The sequence below is a fragment of the Leptonychotes weddellii genome, chromosome 9 (assembly GCF_054177405.1).
Source record: "Leptonychotes weddellii isolate Sample4059 chromosome 9, ASM5417740v2, whole genome shotgun sequence".
NCBI classification, from domain to species: domain Eukaryota; kingdom Metazoa; phylum Chordata; class Mammalia; order Carnivora; family Phocidae; genus Leptonychotes; species Leptonychotes weddellii.
The window spans coordinates 22,225,932-22,250,808 of NC_138377.1; the positions used below are offsets into that span (position 1 = coordinate 22,225,932).

The 24,877-nt window shown below is 53.1% G+C and overlaps 1 protein-coding gene across 2 annotated transcripts; it reads left to right on the plus strand.

The window, feature by feature from the left end:
* Positions 1–6,457: 6,457 nt before the first annotated feature.
* Positions 6,458–17,525, plus strand: ZDHHC22 (zDHHC palmitoyltransferase 22). Of its 2 annotated transcripts, none has more exons than XM_006750569.3 (3): positions 6,458–6,966; positions 8,827–9,366; positions 14,610–17,525. In XM_006750569.3, the coding sequence occupies exons 2-3, from the start codon at positions 8,841–8,843 to the stop codon at positions 14,873–14,875; spliced, it is 792 nt and encodes a 263-aa protein (XP_006750632.1). In that variant the 5' UTR covers positions 6,458–6,966; positions 8,827–8,840; the 3' UTR covers positions 14,876–17,525. The 2 variants fall into 2 exon arrangements, with proteins under 2 accessions (XP_006750632.1, XP_030877725.1); XM_031021865.2 differs by lacking the exon at positions 6,458–6,966 and adding an exon at positions 7,482–8,028.
* Positions 17,526–24,877: the final 7,352 nt, after the last annotated feature.

Below are 24,877 nucleotides of genomic sequence, written 5' to 3' on the forward strand. Positions count from 1 at the left end.
GGGTAACTTGATATGTCTGAACTTTTCCATAGTAGAAGAAACGATGCCACTGTTGGCCCCCAAGTTAATTTTCCCTTTCCTCTTTATTAATACAACCCACAAATTTTAACTGGTTGCATAGGTACCTGTAGCTAGGTGTGGCCACATGACTAAGTTCTGACTAATGAGAGGTAAGTGGAGGTGTTGTGTGCAACTTCCAGGAAATGTCCTTAAAGAGAGGGGCATGCCCTTTCTCTTTTTCTCCTTCTTGCTGGCTGGAATATGGACATGATGGCTGGGACAGGAGCAACCATTCTGGGCCATGAGGCAACATGCTCAGGATGATGGGACAACAAAACAGAAAGACTCTGGGTCCCAGAATGGTTATCAGTTTTACATGGGTCCCATGTAATCATAACACTTCCATACCAGCCCTGGACTGGCTCCCTTAAACTTCATTAAGAGTTGAGTGAGAGTGAAGTAAACTTCCATCTTGGTTTAAACCCGTGTTTAACTAATTAAGATTAGGTGCACTAGCTATCACTTATTTAATACTTACTATGCCAGCCACTATTCTAAGTGCTTTACAGATGTTATCTGGTTTAATCTATATAGCAACCCTATGAGGTGGGAATTATAATTAACCCCATTTTACAGATCAGGAACCTGAGGCACAGAAAGGTCAACTGACTTGCTCAAGGTTGCACAGGTGACTGGTGGAACTGAAATCTGAACCTAGATCATCCAACCCCAGAGCCTGTCCTCTCACTGCTCTTCAGGACCCTCTCCTTTGGCTCCCTTTTATCTGGTCCCATCTGACACTTCCATCCCCTAATGCACACTTGTTTATATTAACTCTATTCTCCATCCTACCCCATTCCTGATCTCCAGCAAAAAGCCCATTCTCTCTATACCCTGTTTCACTGAGAAAAGATTTTGACTGGCTAATTCATGCTAAAGTGTAAGAGATCAACCTCAGCATAATATGTTACTTTGCCATAAGGAAAACAGGCTCTTTATTTCTATGTCAGCATGAGGGTTTAGGTGTGAGAGACAGAAGGAACCACATTGGGTGAGACTTGGGCATTGGAATCATGTGACCTGGATTTTATTTCTGCTGCCAGCATGCTCTGCAATCTTGGCCAATCTCATAACCATTCTGAGCCTCTACTTCTCCCTCTACAAAGTCAGACTTTCATTAGACTGAGCTGTTGTAAAGATTTACTGAGTTAACCAATGCAAAGGCACCTGGCCCCCTATCAGCCTGACACATAAGGAATGTCAGTAAACACAAATCTTTATTAGTTGAATTCTGTTTATCCATTGCTTCCTATAGCCTCTTCTTCAAAGGTCAGATATTGAGGTGTAATTTACATATAGTAAGATCCACTCTTTTGAGAGATACAGTTCTATAAATTTTGACAAGCCTATAGTCCTGTAACTATCACCACAATCAAGGTATAGATTTTTTACAGCCCGAATAGTTCCCTCATGCTCTTTGTCCCCCAGACTCTTTTTTTTTTTTTTAAGATTTTATTTATTTATTTGAGAGAGAGAATGAGAGACAGAGAGCATGAGAGGGAGGAGGGTCAGAGGGAGAAGCAGACTCCCCGCTGAGCAGGACTCCAGGATCATGACCTGAGCCAAAGGCAGTCGCTTAACCAACTGAGCTACCCAGGCGCCCCGCCAGACTGTCTCTTATTTATTCTAATATTTATTGAGGGCCTATTGTGTGCCAGGCTCTGTGCTGGGTCTAAGCTACAGAAACAAAGCTGGTGGGCAAGTTCCTGTCCTTGGGGGGTTTATAGTCTATCTGATGAAAAGAAACAATAAACAAGTAAACAAACATACAAACAAGATCATCATGGAGGCAGTCCGTGCTATGCTGCAAGCAAGCAAGATCATTTGGTGGCCAGGAAACTGTTTCAGTAGAAAGGACAGGTGCTATTGAGTTGGCATCTTTGTCATGTAAAACTGATAACAAAATGCAAATTAGCTAAAATGCCCATTTGATGGGCAGAGAATTTGAGGCTCAGAGAAGCTAAAGAATGTGTTCAAGGTCACACAGCAAGTAAATGGGAAAACAAGGATTCAGGCCAAGGCCAGCAGACACTGAAAGCTCACATCAAAAGCTCTTGCTTTTTTTTTTTCCCAGTCACACCACACTGCCTCTCTCCTGGGCCCTGGGCCATGTCTGCTTGGAGCACTGGGGGAGATGGAGGCAGGGGGCTCAGGGCTGTGAGGTCTGGGCTGCCTGCTATTCTGTGACCACTATAACACACCCAACAATCTTACAAGCAGCCAAGGGCACTGCAGTGGCTCTCCTGGTCCCACCTCCCTCCTCCTCTAATTGAGATGTCAACCTTCTGCCTCATTCGCTCCCATCCTGGACACCTGGCCTCTCAGCGCTCTCAGCAGAGACAGCTGATTTCCCCCTGCGCCCCTGAGCGCCCTCCAGCATGAAGACATAAAGTGAGGTCATAGCAGACAGATGAGTGTGCACTCCATCAGCCCCTCTTCTTTTCTTTCCGCTCCCTTTTTCCCATCTTCTTCCCTCTGGCCTCTGCCTCCCTCCTCCCCCACCCCACCCCACCCCCGCCGCCGCCGCCCATGCCCCCTCTTTCTCCCTCCCTCTGCCTCCTGCAGGCTTTGAGACCAAAGGGCCAATTAATCTTGCTGCCACCACCTTGGCTAAGCTGCACACTGGTCCACAGGCAGAGACATCCCTACCAGGACTGCCGGCTTGGCCCTGGAAACCATGGCTAATTGGTAAAAGATCACATTTGTTTTTCCACAGCCTGAACACTCCAAAGGAGGTTCTGCCAAGCCAAGCCAAGAATTCCATTCTTCGGCATCAATCACCAGGGAGACTGCTGGGGTTACCTGTCACCCAGAGGGTGACATTCAGACCTGCTGTTCCTACCTTGACATGTGGGTTTTGCTGATGAGCATCACGGCTCCCAATTCCATACACACTCTGCAGCACCACACACAGCAGAATGCTCGAGAGCACTTGATTAATGTGCTGCAGGCTTGTTTTATTCATGTAATTTTACATAAATATCTCATATAAACATCATGCAGGTCTTTTATTCTGAGGGAGTATGTTACATACCTGCTTCCTTTATGCAAGTGAGATGTTCCAGAAAGTTAAGTATCAATGAGATTCTCCCATGTTAAGTCACATTTTTAATCGAACATAGGCAAGGCTTGCAAATTAACATGCAGCAAATCTCTGAACTCAGTTTCCTTACAAGAAAAATAGGTTTAATAATTTTTGTCCCAGCTAGCTTACAGGGCTGTTGAGAGACTTGTCAAATAAAATTTTAATTTTGTGGAGTTATTTCGTAAGCTGCAAAGCACTTTATTACATCAAAGTAATGTTGTTGTTGCTAAAATGAAGACGTAGTTGGCCAAGTACATTACCACCTCCAAATAGAGGTTCTGTTATTCCATGTATTTGGGTTGCTAAGACAAAGATTATACTTATATGTTTTTTGGATCCAGGCAGGCCAGGATGGCGTCTCACTAAGCCTTCTGAGACTTGGGGAGCACTTTGTGGTTGTCCCTGGCTATGACTTGCTATCTGCAGCAAAGAGCATCCTGTCTGAGGATGTCTATTAAAATCTTAATTTCAGGGCACCAGTTAACCTTGAGACCCCAGTTTATCTTCACCCTGATCAATATGAAATAATAAGAGTATGAGAATGAAGGAAAATCCCCAGAGCCTCCTTCGTTGGGGCCCCTTGCATCTTGGAATGTTCTCCATCCTAAACAGCTGGGAATTGTAGGGTGAGATAGACATGTTGGGGGGGGTGTTCCCCACCCAAGGGAGAAGCTGCTTGCTGCACAGAGTTCCTCTCTTGGTACACAACATTTTGAGGCAAAATTGAAAGATTGCCACTTGGGAGGGAATTTATTTTGTTCAAATAATAGCACCAAATAGCAAGATGTAAGACACATATTTCTGGGAAAGTGCTCCCCAGCAATCAGATGCCTGTCTGTGTTTGCTGTTCCCTTGGGACTGCCTGCAGTTACAGTCCCAGCTTAACTATATGAATATATGACAAGGGCAATGGGAGTGTAGTTTCTAAATTATTTTCTGATGCTGTTTATGGAGGATGAGACTGTAGTTGGGGTGGGTAGTGGCAGGATGCAAGATCAGTGGTGACTATGTCCTTATCATACATTTCAAAGACCTTGGGACATGGCTTTGCCTCTCAGAGAGAGACCAGTATCAACTCATCAGTCCATACACTTGTACTCAGTGACTCTGCTGGGCAAATCATCCTGTTAGGAGATATGGAAGAGACCCCAAAATATTTCCAACATAGACCAGGAGCTCTCACTTTGGCTGGAAAGGCAAGATGTTCTTGTGGGGTAAAGATAAGGGCCCAGAAGTGAGCTAGGAGGAGGAAGAAGCTAACACTGTCCCATCCCCTGCCCGGACAGAGGTGCTTAAATTACATTATCCCATGTGATCATCATCACCAAGAGGTAACATCTTCGTCCCATTTTAGGGGTGAGAAGACTGAGAGCGGAGAGGTTACATGACCTGCTCCAGGTCCCACAGCTGGTAAATAGCAATGAAGTGTTCGTTCTTAGTCTGCTTAATTCTGAAGGGTCCAGAATCGAGGTGAAGTTTTCAGATTGACCTCCCTATCGATTTTGTCAGGGATAAGCACCAATTTTAGAAAAACAAAATAACATTTGGCTGCCCTTCCTCTTATTCCGTTCACTAAGTGGGGGTGGGGGTGGGGGGGCACTGAGGAAACCCTCGCTCTAGCTCCGAAGCTTTAATATCCTTTCCTGTTGATAGACTATATTTCTATGTAAGTAATTGTTCTTATCCATTTGCGTTTCCACAGCCAGACTCTTTCCTGGCTGAATACTCCCTTCCCCCACTGCCATCTTCCTACGTGCATTTAGCTTCTCTCTCTCACCCTCCCCTCACACTCACACACACACACACACACACACGCGCGCGCGTGCGCACACATCCAGATGCACACCTTCCCACCACACACCCATATGCAAAATAAAATTAGAAATACTGCCCGACTCTCAAGGTATTTAGGGAATGGAGATCTTCGATCAATATAGCCCAAATCAAGCACTCCAGGCTCCCTCCCTCCCCAGCCAGTGCTGGAGGCCAGCAGAGGGCCCAGACAGCCATGATCTTGACACAAAGCAGCTCTAAAGGGGAAAAGGCCATTTGAGCATCCCTGTGTCTGCCCTGTAGCCGCTTGGAGTCACAGAGCTACCGGATTCTCAGAAACCAACCTTTCGCAAGCTATTCCTTTGCTTACATGTAAGATCCTTTGAGAACATGGAAAGCTTTCCCAGCCCCCCTTTTATTTGGGTGTACACTGATAAAATACCGAGAAAACAATGTCTGATGGTTCGAAACTATAGGCTGAGCTGCTAAGCATATGGTCCTCACGTTAAGGGATTGCCCTTGTTTTAATCAACCAGATGAGAAAGCAATAAACATTTTTTATGTTAGCCTTCACCCGGAGGAGTGGAATAGGTGGGACGAGTGAGCTCTGACAGCCCAGGAAACTGAGGCAGTGGTGGCACCATTATTCCTGTCTCTAAAGCTTTCTCTGCTCCGTCCCCATCCCCACTGACACGCACTGGCCAAGTGTACCCACCTCAGAATAGAGGAGTCAGGAAGGGGAAGGACTGGAATGGGGGGGTGGGGGTGGGGGTGGGGGTCCAGGCAGGAGCTTCTGGTTCAAGCTCTGTGTCTGGATCAGTTCTTCTGCAGAGGCGCCTGGGTGGCTTGGTTAAGCGTCTGCCTTGGGCTCAGGCCATGATCCCAGGGTCCTGGGATCGAGCCCCGCATCGGGCTCCCTGCTCAGCGAGGAGCCTGCTTCTCCCTCTCCCTCTGCCTGCTGTTCCCCTGCTTGTACTCATGCTCTCTCTCTCTGTGTCAAATAAATAAAATCGTTAATAAATAAATAAATAAATAAATTCTTCTGTCCTCTCTTCTCCCAAATCAGAGCTCCCCCTGGATCTCAGGGTGGTTCAAGTTGTATAGAGGCTGAAAGCATGTGCATTAGTTCGAATCCAGGCTCTGTCACTTCCCCGTTGTATGACCTTGGCCATGTGACTTAGGTTCTCTGTGCCTCAACCTCCTCATCCATACAATGGGGATGATTAAACTTCTGCTGAGAGGGTTAACAAAGCTGTCTTATACTAGAGGCTTAGCACAGTGCCTGGTGCATAACAAGAGCCCAGGAAATAGTGTCAATAATTATGAACTAATACTCAAATAGTGCTTACCATGGGCAGGCCCTGTTTAAGGGCTTTACATATATTGTCATAAAATTCTTACATCTCTGTTTTACAGATGAGGAAACTGGAATCTGAAGATCACACAGCAGTGAATGCTGGACATTGAGACCCAGGCAGACAGGCTCCAGAGTCGGGGCTCTCAACCCCTGTGTGCATAACGTCCTTGATCTTTCTGGGTGTTGCCACTGGCAAGCTGAGCTCTCAACCCCCCAGGCTTCCCTCCTTCCAAGAGAGTGGGGAGCTGGTAGGGTGTCAGCCACAGCGGGGAGGGAGGAAGCAGATGATGGCTAAGACATCCACATCAGCGCTGAATCCAGATCCCCCAGCTGGAATCGGTGGCTGAAGTCAGGCAGGGCGCCCCGGCCGGCTCCAGGGGAAAGGAGGGGGCAAGTCCACGATGCTGAGAGGGGTGGCCAGAGCGCCGCCCCCAGGAGGGGAGGGAAAGGTGGCGGGGTTGAGGGGTGCCCAGCTGCCATCCCCGCCGCCGCCTGGCCCCCACTCGCTGGCGCCCAAGTGGGAGGAAGGCAGCTGCCCGCTCCCTCCTCCCCACATCCCCGCTACCTGACCAGTTCCCCGAAGCGAAGCGTGCGGAGGCTGCGAGCCAGCGGGGCCGAGCGCACAACTTTGCAGCCTCGGGGAGGGCGAGAGCCGGCGTCCAGGGCTCCTCTTGTCCGCGACCTGAGCTCGGTGAGTTCATTTCCTCACCCCTCTGCGGCCGCGCGGGGGGCTGCTTCCCCGGCGTCCAGGAGGCGGTGGCCGAGGAGCCGGCGGCCGCCCGCGCCGCCAGCCTCGCTAGGGCTCCCGGCTGCGCCGCCCTCCGCCGCGGGCGAGGCCGCCGCCGGTGCCGAGCGGACAGCTCCCCACGCCCCCCCGCAGCCCCGGCGGGCTCGGCGGTCTGCGGTCAGGTGCAGGGCCGGGCGGGGGTGGGGGGCGGCGGGCGCCTCGCCCGCCTGCCCGCCGAGCGCCCCTCGCTCCCCCAGCCCCTGTCCGCCTTCAGGCGCCGCGCCGCATCTGGAGGCTGCTCCTTCGCCCCCCTGGCGACCGGCGTGGGGAAGACACTTGCTTCGCCCGAGACCCGAGCCGAGGGCTCTCTGGGGTGGGCAGCGCCGCCGCAGCCCCCGGGAGCGCCCTGTCGGGGGCGGTGCCGAGCCCCCAGCGACCACCCCCCGGCGTGCTCTGGGCTGAGCCCCCGCCGCGGAGAGAGGCTCGTGCTCCCTTTAGCGGCCGCAGATCCCCGGGGGCACTGGCACCTGCAAAGGGGACTCCAAGGTGATCAGTCGCCCAGTCCGGACGGGACAGCCTGGACCGAGGCCTCGTGACATTCGCCCATCCTGGGTGCAGCCGCCTTCCCAGAACTTTTTTTGCGCCTAGGGCTCGCCGACTCCTTAGCCCCTGGAAAAGTTCTCTCGGGCGCCAGGAATCCTATTTCCCGGTGGCTTCCGAAGCTGGGCAGGAACCAGGGCTTTAGGGGGCAGGGTACAGTGGGGATGCGGTGGGGGTGCTCGGCAGCCGGGGTAGATCCGCGGAAAGCCTGGCAAGCGTCCGCTCCTTCGCGCAGGGCGGGCTTGTTGGCAACGAAAGGGTTTCGGCGCCATCGGGGTTGTTTGGGTTTCTCCCTCCAGGAGGATGGGGGGAGGGCGCGAAGGGGGGATTTTAATTTCGTCGCTTCAAATGAAAACGCTCTTTGCAAAGAATTAGCCAGGGCAGCCAGTGACGGAGAGATGGGCTGACCAGGACCGGCTGATACAGGTATTTCGGCGGCGCCCCCCACCTCACCCGGTGCCTGAGTGCCTGTGTGAATGTATTGATTGTTTTAATTGATTTTTTTTTTAAGCCAGGTGACAGCGGCTGCGTGTGTGATACACAGATATATACATACACAAACATAGATACCCAGGCGCACACAGATTACACGTACAGAGTCATACACAAGGAACACCCCCACACACACACGTACTCACCACACACACACACACACACACACACACACAGATCTCGGACCTCCAAGCACACATACCTCCCAAGAGCCTTGGGTTATGGGTGTGGTCCCTGAGTATTGCCCAAGACTGGGTGGGGGTGGAGTGGGTCAGAGGGTGAGAGAAAAGGAGGTGAAGCAGGACTTCCAATAGGTCATTTCTTTCTGGCCCACTCCAAATTCTTTGCTTTCTCCTCCAAGGGGGTCTGAAGGAGAAATCCCAAACCTGGGCTGGCTTCCAATGCCATAAAGGAGCGGAGCCCAAGCCCCATGCCCCTCATGCCCTCCAGGCAGCGAATAAGCCCTGCCCTCGCCCTCCTTGGGCCTGACCCCAGGGCTCCAGGGCCTCCAGGTCGCTCAGAAACCGAGGGAGCGGGCACCTGGAGATAGGGGCTGACCCGCAGAGGCCGTTTCCGTCTCGGGGTCTCACACCTGCTCCGTCCTGGTTTTGGGAAGAGAGGAGGGGTGATCCAAGGGACAGCGTGGGGAGCTTGGGTTTGGACGGGGTGGAACTGACAGACTGCACCCCCCGGGCACCGCAGTGAGTCTTCCTCTCACCCTGGGCCCCTTAGGAATGTAATCGAGGATGCTGGCCCTGAGGCTGCTCAACGTGGTGGCCCCCGCCTACTTCCTGTGCATCTCCCTGGTGACCTTGGCGCTGCAGCTCTTCCTCTTCCTGCCCAGCATGCGCCAGGACCCCGCGGCTGCCCGGCTCTTCCCTCCCGCACTGCTCCACGGGGCGCTCTTCCTGTTCCTCTCCACCAATGCCCTGGGCAATTACGTCCTGGTCATCCAGAACTCCCCCGACGACCTGGACGCCTGCCAGGGGCCCTCGGCCAGGAGGGCCCCGTGCCCCCCGCCCAGCACCCACTTCTGTCGAGTGTGCGCCAGAGTCACCCTGAGGCATGACCATCACTGTTTCTTCACGGGCAACTGCATCGGCAGCAGGAACATGCGCAACTTCGTCCTGTTCTGCCTCTACACCTCCCTTGCCTGCCTCTACTCCATGGTGGCCGGCGTGGCCTACATCTCAGCAGCCCTTTCCACCTCCTTCGCCCACCCCTTGGCCTTCCTCACGCTCCTTCCCACCTCCATCAGCCAGTTCTTCTCCGGTGAGTGGGCCTTGGCCTGCAGGTTGGGCCCTACACAAGGACCCTCCACCCCCACCCCAAGTTTGCCAGATTTAGCAAATAAAAATACAGGATGCCCAGTTAAATCCTAATGTCAGATAAACAATGCATATAACTCTTTTGTATAAGCATGTCCTAAATATTGCATGGGGCATACTTAAATTTTAAAAATTTTGTGATCAAGGCACCTGGGTGGCTCAGTAGGTTAAGCAGCGGACTCTTGGTTTGGCTCAGGTCACGATCTCAGGGTCGTGAGAGCAAGCCTCGCTTCCTGCTTCCTGCTCTGCACTCAGCCTTGCTGATCCTCTCCCTCTGCCACCCGCCCCCACCCAGTGTGCTCTCGCTAAAATAAATAATCTTTTTGAAAAATAAAAAGTAAATAAAAATTCTGTTATCTATCTGAAATTAAAATTAACTGGGCTTACTGTATTTTTCCCAGCCGCCTCCTTCTCCACTCCCCATCCTCATTCATCACCTCCTCCTTGCTTGCCACTAACCATTTGCACATAGCATTTCCTGAGGATCCAGGCAATACACCTGCTCTGTGCCAGGCAGGCTGGGCGCTGACCATCCCTCCATGCAGTTTGTGAGGCACACCCATGCTGTGACCTTCGTCTGCCTGGACTCCAGTCCTGCTCACGCATTCCCCCAGGGATTTTGTCCTCCAAAGGTCTTGCCAACCAACCACAGTAAGACTGACCAGGGTGCCAGTCCAGCCCCAGCAGGAGGCTAAGCCCTGCCCTCCTGCCCACTATGTTTGTCCCCACCAGCCTGAAGATGGCTTGGAGCAGGGGGCACCCTGGTTGGAGATGCAGCCATGTTTAATGGCTCCATTTCACATCACGGAGCTGTGGGCCTGGCATGGGATGTGACCCTCCAGGGAGGCTCTTGCACTTGCAGGAGCCAGGCACGTGGGCCTTCCCGCTGGCACTCAGCTGCACACCCTGTGGGGACTGTACTTTATATAGTGTGCCCCAGGGAAAGCTCCTTCTTGGTTCCTGGCCTAGAGGGACCTGGCTCCTGGTGGCAGTTCTTACCACTTTATCTGGCCTTGAAATTTGTCCCTACCTCATTTCCTTCCATTCCATCCCTACCCTGGCCTTTGACTCCAGCTGACTTGGATCTTACAGTTGGTAGAGTGCATGCATGTGTGCGTACGAGTGAGATTGTTATCTCCATCTCGCAGATGAAGACACTGAGGCTCAGATGGGATTAAACGGCTTTCCCAGGATCTTACTACTACTGACCACCAGCCTTTGCCCCCCTTCCCCAGGTCTTGAAACAACCCCCAGCAGCACAGGGAATCCAGCACGTTTCTTTACCTAGTGACGTTTCAGGAACAAAGAACGACATTGCGGCTACTTCCATCCAGAGCCCAAGATTGTCTTGATGTGCCTGGGCTGGCCACTCACAAAAGTTCTGCTCCACTCTGGGGGAAGCATCATTTTGGTCTTTGGTGGGGCTGCAACCTGCTCCTTCGCAGGAGTAGAACTGTTGTGCCATCAGACAGTGGGAATTCAGAGGCCCAGGAAGGCCCCAGCTGTAGGGTCGCCTTGAGGGCTGATGGCTGAGTTCGGCCCAGAACTCAGAGCTCTGGGGCCTTCTGGATCCTGGCATGGGCACAGGAGGCTGCTGGGACCAAAATAACCAGGCCGGGGGAGGGTAGGTGGGCGGGCTAGGGGGTGGAGTGTGAGCACAGGCAGGTGGAGGGATGAGGAGAGCCAAGAGAGCCTGATTACACTTTCTTTTCCAAGTAGCTTCATCACATCAAAATGAATGGTTCCAAAGGGAGGATCTTGAAATGGTTTGATTTGAGATAAGCCTGGGCTTGAGGCCTGTCCATATGTGCAAGGTTTGGGAGACAGGATAGAAAGGAAGAGGGGCTCTTGCCTTGATCTGGGGGGAGAAGAGAGCCAGTCAGCACCTACCTTGGGGCCCAGATCCCTGTTGCAGCAGAAGGATGAGTCCCACCCCCTTTTACCTCCTCCCCATCCCCACCAGGGAAAAGGAGGTCAAGATTTCTAATCTCCAACTCTCCCATCCCATCCATCTTCCTCCTTTGCTGACCTTTCTTCTTCCTCCGGGGCCAGCCCTCCTCACTCCCCGCCCACACACGCACCTCACCTCTTCAGTTTCTTCCTTCCTGTCTCCTCTCCTATTCTCAATCCAAAGGGTTGTGGGCACACCCTCTGTTGTCTGCCCAGGAGGGCAGGTAGAGAGGAGGGAATGGGAAGGGACAAGCTGTTTCATGATGGAGCTGTCCCCAGCTGTGGTACTGCCCCAAGTCAGGTCTGCCAGCAGAGCACAGCATGGCTGTGAGTGTGGGCCCGCAGCTCAGGCCAAGGAGGTGGGAGATTGGCCAGTTTGATTTTGGAAGTTGTCCTTTCTTTGGGCTTCAGGAGATTGAGTCACCTCTCTGAGTCTCATTCGTCTCATCTGGGAAATGGAGACGCCATCATCTGACCTGTGTCATGGCATTTGGATAAGTGTGCCAGCATGGCGGGTGCCACCAGAAAGTCCAGGAGAGGGAAAGGGGACTAACATTTGCTGAGCACCTATTATGTGCTACCCACCCTGCAGGTTTCACTTCATTCAATCCCCACAACGAGTCTAGGAGGTAAGTATTCTCATATCCATTTTAAAGGCTCAGGAACCCAAGGCTCATCAAGGTTAAGTTGCTTCTTTTTCTTTTTCTTTTTTTTTTTAAGATTTTATTTATTTATTTGACAGAGAGAGAGAGAGGGAGCGAGAGCAGGACCACAAGCAGGGCCAGAGGGAGAGGGAGAAGCAGGCTTCCCACTGAGCAGGGAGCCCGATGCGGGGCTTGATCCCAGGGCCCTCGGATCATGACCTGAGCCGAAGGCAGACACTAAACGACTGAATCACCCAGGTGCCCCAGTTAAGTTGCTTCTAAACCACAGAACTAGTGTGACTCCAACCCAAGATTTAGACTCAGGGCTGCCAGCCTCTAGAGCTCATACTCCATTCACTGCCCCACACGGCCTCTCTCGAGCTGCTTCTTGATGAATGAGCCACTTTGGGAGGGAGCAAGGTTCTTGTCCCTGGATGTCTATTAAAGATGCCGGATGATGATCTGTCAAAGGAGTTATAGATGCTTGGTAAGAAGGAGGGATGAAGAAAGATTGGATTGTGTGACCATTCAGACCCTTTAGGAAAATTCTGTGATTTTCTAAAAGAAGCAGAACTATTATTAAATAATTCAGAGGAGCTGAGGCAGCCAGGCTGAGCAACTTCAAACACTTCAAGAGAAAGCACGTCCCCAGAATAGCCTTTTGTAGCTGCTGCAAGGGGCCAGGAAAAGGCCACAAGGTCTTTTCCACATGTCTTAATTTAGTGCCAGAAAAAGCCTATGGAAAACAGCTTCCATAAGCCCAGGCTTATCCCTGCGGCTGAGTTACAAGGCAGGCCCTGCGCTTGACAGCTCTGATGTCTCACATCCCAGCTCGAGGGCCATCTTTGTCAGCATTCCTAGAGCCCAGAGGGCACCATGGGCCCAGGATCCTTCATCCTGCACGTGGCTGCCTGAGCTAACCTGTGCCGACAGGAAGAAGTGGGTCAGAGGGATGGAACAGCCCTATGTAAGCCCTGTCCCACTGCCGCCCCCATGCCGACTGAGGGGCTGCTCAAAATGCCAGCTGGAGTGAGCTTTCCATCTCCCAGGCAGCTGGAATTATTTGTCCCCAACTTTGCAAGGAGAAACTGCTATCAAAACTCCGGGCTGAGGGCAAGAGGAGGCTGCTAATGAGCAAACCTGAATCCGGTCCACATCCTCCTGGCTGCTGAGTCCACTGCTGCTCAGGCTGGACAAGTTTTAAAAGCCCAGCCCTCAGGCGTCTGGAAATTGGGGACTGAGGAGACCAGGGAAGAGGTGGGCTGGAACTCGGGGATGCTGGAGAAGAAGAATATGGTTGAGATTCGCAGAGGCTGAATAGGTTGTAAGGTGGGGTCTCTGGAGTGGTTCATTCACCTCATTAGAAGGGGTGGTGGTGGGCTTGCCCTGCAGGGAGAGAGGGGCTGAGGAGGGCCTTTGAGTTCTCTCCTGGACCCACTGCCCTAGCTGCTAGGCAAGTCAAGCTAGGTGTCTCTACCATGGCTTTCAAGGCTGCAACCCATCCAGAACTCCAAGCCATGGAAGGAAGGAGAAAACTTGATGGTCTTAGGAGTTAAATGTGAGCCCTTCTTTGATGTAGTCTCCTCATCTGTGAATGACCCTCAGCAGGGAGCATTGCACTGAGTGTGAACCACAATGCTAGTCACTTTGTACACAATTTCCCTGAATCATGCAGGGATTACTGGAATCCTATGGAATCATTATTATTATACCCATTTTGCAGATGAGCAAACTGCAACTCAGAGAGTTTAAAAAACTTGACAAGACCACAGAGCTGGGAGATTCAAGGTAGCATGGACTAACCAACCCAGATCTGAACAAGAATGTGGGATCTCTTATTCAGGGGGTGTTTAAAACCAATAGTAGAGAGTGCTGGTTTGGAGGGGTTTGGAGAGGTCCTGCCCAAGGCAGGGAGCTGGACTGATGACCTTGGGGGCCTCTTTCAGCCTTAGTAAGCTCTGACTGACAGGACAGCTCTGGCCAAATGCCCTAGTGGCCACACTGTCCTCTTGTTAACATTAATGGCTGAATTATTCTCTAAGTCAATGCTCTGCACTGCCCTTGGAGCTTGTGATTTATTCTTCTTGATGACTAGGCCCTGTTCTCCATCATGCTGTCACTTTCCGGAGTCCTCCCAGCCAGTGTTCCCAGCTGCATAGGAAGATGGTGCTGCAGTCAAGGAGACTGCCCAGGAGCCAGCTCTCTCTCTCTAGCATCCTCAGCTCACCCCCCTCCCCTCCTGAGAAAACATGTTCTCCCTGTTTCCAGACCACAAAGAGAAGGCAGAGAGAGATGGCATCTCTGACTCTGAGGAAATGTTAGCATCTAGGCACTGCCCAGAGAAGCTTCCTTTTCTTCTGCCCCACGTCCCCAGTTCTCTCCTCTCCCTTCAGGAGCCATCGGCACTAAGAAAAAGTTAGGTCAACTAGTTCATCCTTCTCCTCCCTCGCTGCGGCAGCCCTGAGATTACTACAAAATATAGCTTCAGTCTCATTAATCTCCCTCTCTCCCTGGCGGAAAGCGCCTGCATGGATCGCTTTTCCGGACGTGGCCTGGGTGTAAAGCGAGTCTGGTGTTTCCCGGCCCCCTGCAGGAGCTGTCCTCGGTTCTGAAATGTTCGTCATCCTCATGCTCTACCTCTGGTTTGCCATCGGCCTAGCCTGCGCGGGCTTCTGCTGCCATCAGCTGCTGTTGATCATCCGGGGACAGACCCGCCACCAGGTGCGGAAGGGGGTGGCGGTGAGGTCCCGGCCCTGGCGCAAGAACTTACAGGAGGTCTTCGGGAAGAGGTGGCTGCTGGGCCTGCTGGTCCCCATGTTCAACGTCGGAGGTGAGAGCTCCAAGCAGCGGGACAAGTAGCAAGCATTCCCATCATTTCTCTGTGTGTGCGTCTTGACTCCTCCTGAACATAAAACTATGGCACTCTTGTCTCCACCCATGACCCAATACAACCTTGAGCTGGTAAGGTCCTAGCATCCATTTCTGGGTCTGTGACCTAGAGAGAACTGTGTTGCTGGTGGATCATAGCAAGAAGGAAAAATGGCCACCTAGGCATTGCTAGGCTCCCGGGAGCCAGCCCACTGTTAGGAGGCCTTTGCTTTTGTTCCTTCCCCTTGGAGCCCCTGCTTCCCCCTCTGCCTGGTTCATCCACTCTCTCCCATATCTCATGTCATCACTGCTATCACCTAGAACTCTTTCTCTCAGACGCATGTTAGGAGTGGAGAATGGATTCTTCCTGTTGGTATGATACTCCCCAAGATGCAGAGGCTGGCAAAAATGTTTAAAATTACCGTGTGTAAGAGGTAGCCAAGTTGGCTCTGCCAACTGCTTGTGAGGTTGAGAAAGGAGGGGTGTGTTCTTATCCTCTATGTGCAATTGTGAGCAGTAGAAGGGAAACTCAGCAGCTTACTGCCCCATCCCCAAACTGCAAGGCCCTTTCTCTGGGAGACAGCAGCCAATGGCCAGGGATTTCCAGGTCCTGTCCTCTGTCCAGCTTGCCCCAGCTGGCCACCCCAACCCAGTCTGGGACCTGCCTGGATGCTTCTTTTCCCTGGCACTCTTCCAGCTTTCCCCACCTTGATCTCCAGCCTCTGGGTCTTTGCTAGGTGCTGGGGAGGCAAGGAAGAAGGAAGAAGGAAAGAAGAAATACTGACAAATGAGAGAAGCATGTGACTGCATAACCATACAGAAGGGGACGTGTGTGTGTGTGTGTGAGTGTGTGTGTGTGTGAGAGAGAGGGAGAGAGAGAGAGGGAGGGAGAGATGGTGAGGAGTTTTGTTGTGAAATAGACAGAGAATGCCTAGGGGATGGGAAGAGAGAGGTCACACACAGGCTGGGCACTGGGATATTTGGGGAACGAGAATGAGGAGCAAGTGGGTTCATTTCTGAAGGACATTCTAGCAGCTAAAGCTGTTCAGTGTTTGAATGGCTGCCTGGGAAGGTAAAGAGTGCCCCACTGGAGGTATTCCAGCAGGGACTGGCCAGTCATCTGGCAGGCATGCTGTGGAAAGAATTTCTGCACAGGGTAAGGAAAGGGAAGATCCTTTCCCACCCCCAAGATCCTAGCATCCTCTTTGTGATTGCTGGTCCGGAGGCAAGAACTATAGAGATGCCTGTGAATTATTTGCTTTCATGAAGGGGGCGAGCAGGCGTGGTGGGGTCTGAAAATCATGATGCAAACTTTCAGGACCCTACCTAGCTACCAAGGAGGGAGTCTGTGGAGAGCCAGGACAACCTGGGTATTAATGCTAGTTGAGGGGGTTGGCATTTGAGGAAAGGGAGATGGAGCAGTGTCAGGGGCAGATGGGGACAGTGGCGGGGGAGCTGGAAGGTCATGCTCTGCTCTGAGAGGTGAGATGGGGAGACTTGAAGCTTGGGAACGGGGGAGACCAGAATATGGGGGTGCAGTTGTGAGACCAGCCCTGCTTATCTAACTGGCTCTGGATGGGAGCACAGCTCTGTGTTCTGGGACCCAGAGGATCAAATCTCTGGGGCATGTTTTGGAGTATGGACAACACAACTGCCCCTTCTGACTGGATCCCAAGGTCAGTTTGCCATCCATGGAGACAGCAGGGCTGAAGCCCACATCCTACAGTGTCTAACTGGTGGCCACAGTGACCCCAAGCATTGCCACACAACACCCTGAATTCTTGAGCAGAGTTTGGGAGGACTCTACCTTGGTCCTGCCTTCACGCCCCCTATAGGGCTAATGTAGAAATGGCACCCCTGGCTCATACTCCCTCCCATATTCATTCATTCATTCATTCATTCATTCATGCACCCTCCATATATTTACTGAGTGCCAACTATGTGCCAAGTCTCTTCCAGGCACTGGTATACAATGATGAACAAGACACACTTGTGATGAGCACTGGGTGTTATATGTAAGTGATGAATCACTAAGTTTTACTCCTGAAACTAATATTACACTCTATGTTAACTAGCTGGAATTTAAACAAAAACTTGAAACAAACAAACAAACAATGATGAACAAGACAACAAGATCTCTGCCATCAGGGGCATCTTGTCACTGCCCCCATGCACTGACTCCCACACCTTGAGAAATGGTTACTCTGCCATCTTGGTGTCAGCAGGGCAGGTCATTTGGAAGGGAAGGATATTTACAGAGAAGGCCGAAGAGGAGCCCAGGCTGACTGGATGGAAGAGTCACTGGGGAGCATCTTCACCCCTGGTTCTGTCCATACTTAAACAGTGGGATTGGAAAGGACGGGAAGAGAGGCCCTGGGCAGTCCAGGCCTTGGCTCTCTCCCAACTCCAGAGCTCAAGCTTGGAAGCTAGCCATGCCATTCCCAGCCTCCTGGAGGCTTGGCACTGTGAGGCTTGACATGGGGAAAGGAAATAAAAGGGAGACCTGCAGGGTTTGACTCCTGGCAGACTGGTCAGTGGGTGGTGATGGTGGGGAGGTTGCCAGGTGTGGGACTGGAGTAGCATTTGTACACATGGCCCTGTATTGTTGATGAAGAACATCAATAAAATATGTGGTGTTGAATTGGATTTGATGCGATCGCCCGGGCCCTGTGGCTGGTAGCAGGGCTGGCAAGGCTAGAAGGCACTGAGCAGTCCTAATAGCTGTTGAAATACTTAAGCTAAGTATTAAAAATACTTCTGTTCTAGTAAGTAAGTAACCATTGTCCAGACTCCCTGAGTAACTGCCCCTGCTGCCCCAGCTGCTCCAGCGACACCCCTCGAGCCCCTGGCTCACCTCAGAATCCAGTGATGAAAAGGGCAATGCCTTTACCTGCATGGAACCCCCAGGATCCTACTCCAGCCCATCAGCCAGTGTCCTTTGTGACCCAGCAGGGTTGTGCTGTGTGGTTGGGAAATGTGTGGATCCTACCCCGGGGTTGGTAGCGGGTCTGTGTGCTGGGATCTGTGGACCCACGGGGAGCAGGGGTAGAATGTCTAACCTGGGAACTTTCTTCCACTTCCTTCCACTGCTCTTCCTCTCCCACCCCTTTCCAGGTCAGAGGACAGGTGGGGAGAGAATGAAGAGGAGAAGCCACTTGGTTCTCCATCACAGCCAGAGCTGACCACCCTTGAGGATCAGCCAGGCTCTCTGATCTCTCAGCCTCTACAACACTTGGAGACTTTGGGCTACCCAGTTCTGGGGGCAGCTGAGAGGGGGTTGGGCCCTGAAGGGAGGGAGTGGTCCCTGAGCGGGTGAATGAGCATGACATCTGATGCATCCTAAAGACAAACAGGCCTAGACTAATGGAGGACATAACTACAAAGTGCTAGTTCCGCTTGGGCTGGTGAAGAACCTTCGGCCAAAGCCAGTGTTGTATATGGGTCTGCATTCCCTGGATACATGCCAATGAGCAACCAAGAAGGCAGACCTTAGGTATGCTGGCCAGTGGGTGGGGGATTGGAGGAGGTGGGAGGTGGGGGGGAGGGGATGAATGGAGGTGTAGCTAATCTTCAGCCCATTCTAGAGCATGGGCTGTCTACACTCCACAGGGCAGACACTCTGGCTTTTCACCATTGTATCCTGAATGCCTAGCAGGGGCAAGGCACATAGTAGGTGCTCAGTAAATATTGACCAAATGAGTGCTTAGATTTTGTGCTCATTTGCCCACTCCATATCTCTTCTGTTCTGTGCACACTGTGGGGCTGGAAGAGAGATGCGACAACACTGTCCTCCAGGGGTTCACATCCTGGAGAGGTTCCTGGGAGACCCCAGAGGAGGAAGAGAGCCCATCCCAGCTGTAGGGACCAGGGAGCTTCCATGTGAACTGCAGAGGCTGGAGGGGTGGATGACATTTGAGCAGGCAGAGATGGACAAGGGGGGCTTTCCAGAAAAAGGGAACAGGCCTGGAGCCTTGGAGTGATCATGGGATGGTGAGCATAGGGGACACCACAGAGAGGCAGAGGCAGTTAAATCTAGGAGTTGGGACCTGAGCAGAAGGGGCTTTGAATCCAACTAAGAGATCTGGAGTGAAGTTGATAGGGGAACAATTGCAGGTTGTGAACAAGCGAGCTACATGATTAGAACTGGATTTCAGAAAGTGGGGTTTTGGTGGGTAGACTGGAACGGGGGGAGCATCCAAGAGGAGGCATTTGTTATGAGCTGAGAGTGACATAACCAGGGCCTGGGTGGGAATACTGGCTGTGGGCCGGTAAGGAAGGGAAGTGTCAGAGCCACTTCACGGACACGGAGCATGACTTGGAGGGGTCCAGGGGGAGAAGGCCTGAGATGATCCTGAAGGTTGAGAGAGGATGGTCAAGATGACCTCAAAGGAAAGGCCATCAGGAGCACTGGAGTGGGGAGAAGATCATGACCCTGGGGTTCGGGGTAACTGGGATCACTAGCCTCTCTCAGTGGCCCATTGGTTGGCAATTGATGGTATCACTTTTAACTAACCACTCTGTAACCTCGAGTTGGAGGAAGAGAATCGGGGCAATCTGCACATCATGCCATGCAGCATGACCTTCTGGCTGCCAAAGCTGGGAGAAATCATCTGCCTGTGGCAATAGGGGTCACAAGTCCTTGAGGAGACCTGAGACCCCCATCTGCTATAATGAAGAAGCCAGTCTATAGGTCCCAGCAGCCATCTTTTAGTCAGTCTCCTTTCCCAAGAACATGGTTGTCTTGTCACTCCACGTCCTTGTCACTCCATGCACACACGCCATGCAGGATACTATAGTCAGTATCCTGCAACTGGCCTCATTGCTCCCCTCATCTCCCTCCTCTGGGCATGCCCTCCAGGCTGCTGGGGAGGCAGCTCCTTCTGCTGGGGAGAAAAGAAGGGGCTGCGCAGGGAGCTAGGATACGTTGCTCCTGCCTTATCTGAGATGCTTTAGAAATGAGGCAGAACCTTGGACCTCATCACCAACCAGGATGAGCCTGTTGGTGGGGTGGGGGGCCTGGGGCAGCTCAGTTGCTCCTGATATTGGTTTCTGCTTCTGTCCTCATTCCTCTCTCTGTGGGAGGTGCTGGCCCAGCTCCTCCATTCATTCCTCATTCATTGATGCCCACTCCATGCCAGGCATGATACCAGGAACCAGGAATGCAAAGATGAACGAGACCTATTACCTGACCTTGGGGAGCTCACAGGGAAGAGGACCAATTGCAGACAGTTATGAGGGAGAAGGACAGGGTGCTGCAGAAGCAGAGCACTCACTTGGCGGGTAGGCTTCCCAGAGGGGGCATCGTCAGGGTCATACAGGATGAATACAAGTTGCCAGACAGGAAAGCAGGCCTGTAGGTGGGGGTGGAGGTGGGAGGGACTGTGCAGGGGCAGGGATGCCACGTGATTCCTGGGAATTGTGAGTCTCCATTTAGGAGTGATGGTGGCCTGAGTAAGCAACCTGCCATCACAGTTGGAGAAGAGGTTAGTCTTCAGGTCATGTTCCCCATGGACCTGCCTCTTCCCTTTGATCCCTTTACAGGTTGTCCTGCTTGGAAAGTTGAGCACAAACTGATGTCTAGTTTCTCTAATGATCAGCAGGGTCCTCTGGGTTGGAAATCAAAGGCAGAGGGTCACGTTCATTCCCCAGGGGTTCGGTCCCAAGCTGTTGGAGAACTCAACTGGGAATATCAGAGATCCCTGGGCTCAAAGAAGAGCCTCTGGGAAGAGCTCCCCATCACTCTTTCCTTCCCATACAACTTCAGCAAGTGGGTTAGAAGGAAGCTGTTTCTACCAAGATGACTATCAGGGGGCTCACTCGGGTGAGCTTTCATGATGCACAAGCTCTCATCCTGACTAGAGAGGCCAATGTTCCCTTCATGACCCTCTGCAACACCCTCTCTCCACACCACCATCTAGTGGCCCCCACAGGCCTCTTCCATCAGCCCTGACTGGTCCAGCCCCCAGGGAAATTTTCCCTCCCGCATGGGTTTTGTCTCCCATCTGAACCTTGGAGGGCCGGAATGGCAATGGTGGAGTCCTCTGGTTTCCCCAGTACCTAGCAGATGGTATAGAGCAACCGACGCTATTGTTATTGCGTGAGTAATAATAAGTAATAATGACCAACATTTACTGAGCATTCACTACATGCCAGGCCCTTGTCATACACCCTTTACCTAGAGTAATGATTTATTACTCACAGCAACCCCTCCAGGTATGCTTTATTCATTACCCCTATTTTCCAGGTAAAGAAACTCAGGCCCAGAGAGGTCACATAAGTTGCCCAAAGCCTTGCAGCTGGTAAGTGCCAGAGCTGGGATTCGAACTCAGGCTATCTGCTCCTGAGTTTATCCTTTTACCCCAGGCGCTAGACTGTCTTTGTATTGTGGACTATTGTGGACATCCAATAAATTCCCTGCTGACAAGTAACAGTCAAGTTTTCATTCATGAATTCATTGACTGATTCATTCATTTAACCTACGTATGGAGCACCAGTTATTCAAGAGGTGCTGGTGGATACAGAGAAAGGAACTAGGCACAGCCTCTGCCTTCACAGAGCTCACAGTCAGTTGCTTAGGGTGACTCTGTGCAAGAAAACAAACTGGTTTCAGGACCTTGAGAACCTTGAGGTGTATCTGGTCCCTCCCAGACCGATGATCACGGGCAAGTTGCCCGGATGAAGCAGCTTCTTCCAGAGGCTAATCGTGGATGTCTGAGGACAGTCCAGGCTAAGGACCCTGCCCTGGGTCTCGAGGATGATGTCTAGCCAGGGGAAAAAGGCCTGAGCTATTTCTGGCTGCTGCCCGCCCCCACCCCCCCAGGCAGTGTCAGGGTGCCTGCAGGAGGGGACCAGACACTGCCAGGGGCTGAGCAGAGCCAGCACATCTCCACATGCACCCCCTGGAGACCAGGGCAGGGGGGCCACCACAGACCCTAAAATGGAGCAGGCTCTGGGGAGGAAAGCATCTGCCAAAGCTCATCTATGACATTGGGAAAAGAGAGGCCTCCGGAAGGGCTGCAGGGATGGCTGGTGAAGCGGAATCCCATGTTAATGCCCCTCCCCCCATTTAGGGCAACATTAGCACAAAGCTCTGCAGGCAGGAAACAGGGCAGTGACCTGGAACCCTGAGTGGAGAGCCACAGAGAACGAGGCTCTGAGGCCTTCCAGGGAGGAGGCAGTCACATGTGTGGACTTCTTCCTGGAGTCCCTGTCCCCAAATGCCCCCTTCCTGGCCTGCTTGTGTTGCCTGAAATCCCCACCAGTAATATCTCCTTAAAAATAGCATTGGTCCCCCAAACTCCTCCTTTCAAATTCTGGGATTTGCTTGAGCTGCCTTCTTTCTCTGCCTGACAGCTAGGTGAGAACTGGCCCAGAAGGTCTGCATAGAGGATTTTAGATAGAGAGTAGGGGAGCATGGTTCCCCCCATACTCTGAGGGGAAGGGGGCCCTGCACCAGCAGTGGGAGGGGTGAAGGCCTGGGACACTTCTCCGCAGCATGGGGCAGAACTGAGCAGGGGCTGCATCTCCCCATCCAGGAAGTGGCATCTTAGGTCACCACACCGAGGCCAGAGTGCCCGGTGGTCCTGCCACTGAGTCCCTGTCACCCTGGGCAAGTCACTGCCATCCTCAAACACTGGACTCACTCTTAGACTTAACCAAGAATTGGACATGCTTGACCTTCAATGGGGCACATTGTTTGAATGACCTCCAAAGGGACAAGCCACTCTATTTTGCCACAGACCCTACCCCTCCCCACTATACCACAGAGGGATACCCCACACTCTTCCCTTGCCTGTTTGGCCCCTGGAGGGTTCTGGTTTTGTGATTCCTGAGAGGCTAAGCTTCAGAAGAGCCGAGTCTAGTCCCAACTATCCCCTACATAGGCCGTGTGACCTTCCGCAAGTCACTGGGCCGGCTGGCCAACCTGCTTAGCGTGCTGTGCTGTGGACAGTAGGGGAGAAGGCAGGAATAGTACTTAAGAGAAAAAGCGGTGAGAAGTAAGATTCAGAGTCTGAAGGACAAGGGGAGGTGAACTGACGTGAAGTGGACTTTGATGGATTCCCAGCCAGCAGAGGTCACCAGCAGCAGGGGAAGGGCTGTGCCTGCTTTTACTCAGGCTGCAAGGACGGCTCGCATGGTCCAGGAGGAAAGGGAGTCAGGAGACCCGAGAAGGGACGCCGGCAAGCGGGCGGCCGGGTGAGCGAGCATCGAGGTCCCTCCACCTGAGCGCCCCCAGCCCAGGCGGAGAATTCCCGCGCTCGTGCTGGGTAGTTTAATCAACAGAGGAGCAGGGGACAGGACAGGCAGCTCGCTGGAGAAAGGATTTAATTAGCAACGCTTTCAGGACAGAAAATTAAATTACAGGAAACAATGGTGCGCTCCGAGGAACACGAAACCCTTGAATCGATTCCCCGTGCCCCCGCGCGCGTCGGGACCCCCAGCGGGTGCGCCAGGGCTCCGCGTACAAGTCGCCGGGCGTCTCGGCACCCGCTGCAGTGGCTCGGCGCCGCCGGGAGGGGGCGCCGCCGGGCCGCACACCCGACTCTCCCGGCAAACCGAGCCCGGGACTGGACCGGCGGCTGGGTGACTTGCCTCGCCGAGCCACACAGGGCTTCGGAGAGCAAAAGGGCGAGATCTGGGCTCAGACTCGTGCTGCTAACGGTGATCTGACCCGAGACTCATCCAGGGACATGGAGTCAGGGAGTGCGAGGACAGGGCAGCCTTGTCCACATCCCGCCCCTTCCCCGGTGCCTCGATTCCTGGGAGGTTCTTAGCGCTCACGACCCCGCTCTCATCCCTGACGGCCCCGCATCCCCCCGCGGGCACGACCTTGGCACCGTGTTCCTCCACCCCACTGCCTCCCTATCACCTGGTGGTATTTTTATTTGTAACAATAGCAACCATTCTTGAGCTCCTGCTAGATCCAGGCCGGAGGTGAGTACTTGGCCAAGGGAAATTCGCTGAATCACGACCACAGCCCAGATCTGCACACGGGGAAGCCGGACCTCAGAGAGGCCTAGGAAGTGGCCCAGGAACACACAGCTGGTAAGTCATGACATTGACATCACACCTCATGGGCCTGTGAGTTGTTCAGCAGCAGGGGAAACCCGTGTTTGATACCCAGCCCCTAGCGGGAAGCTTCCCTCCAGGGAGACACTCGGTAAGGATTTGTTGAATGAATGATGGGCGTTTTCTTGTTTGCCAGAGGGGGTGCTGATCGCTGAGGCTTGAGGCGGAAATGAGACGTGTGCGTAAAACTCCTGGTGCCACGCGTGGACCACCGTGAGCATCGAGTAAACCCCGGTGCCAGTGCTTCCCAGACTTCACCGTGTGCGGGGATCACCTGGGGATCCGGTGAACATGCAGACCCTAAATCAGCTGGGCCTGTGATTCTGCCTTCTGACGGGCTCCAGGGCGATGGCCACGCTAGGGATCACACTGCGGGCACCAGAAGCGAGCAGCGGGCCAGCTGAGCTGGTCTGGGTCCACGGTCAGCCTTTCTCTCTGTACTTACAGGTAGCTCCTGGCCGGCCTCCCATGCCCTGCTGCACCCAGCACAGAGCCCCTCCTTAGTACACACGCTAGTCCCTCCTCCCCACCAGCCCCAGTGCCAACATCAGTCCGGGGATAGGGAGTCCCTGAGCAGTCCCAGCCTTGTCTGCACGTGTGCAATCACCTGAGGAGCTTTACGAATTACTGATGGGGGTGGGGGAGGGACAGGTCCTACCTCCCGGAGACTACTAGAATTCATCCGGGGCGTGGCCTGGGCATCTGGATTTTACAAGCTCCCCAGAGGCTGCCACTGTGCAGCCGAGACAGAGGGCCACTGCAGGGGAGGTGCCTGAGGAGGGCAGTAGCGGGAGCCAGGGTGTTTGCCTGATGCAGGGGTGGAGCGTGCTCTGTAGGTGAGCCTGGAGGTTGAGTCACCTGCCGGGAGGCTGGGCGCTGGGCGGGGTGTGAGATTAAGGATCTTGGTGAGGGTGGGGCCGACAA

Excerpts from the sequence above, each read along its gene's own strand:
- ZDHHC22 (XM_006750569.3), top strand. The coding sequence starts at position 8,841 with ATGCTGGCCCTGAGGCTGCTCAACGTGGTGGCCCCCGCCTACTTCCTG. Across the intron at positions 9,367-14,609 it reads CATCAGCCAGTTCTTCTCCG|GAGCTGTCCTCGGTTCTGAA; the intron begins GTGAGTGGGCCT and ends GGCCCCCTGCAG.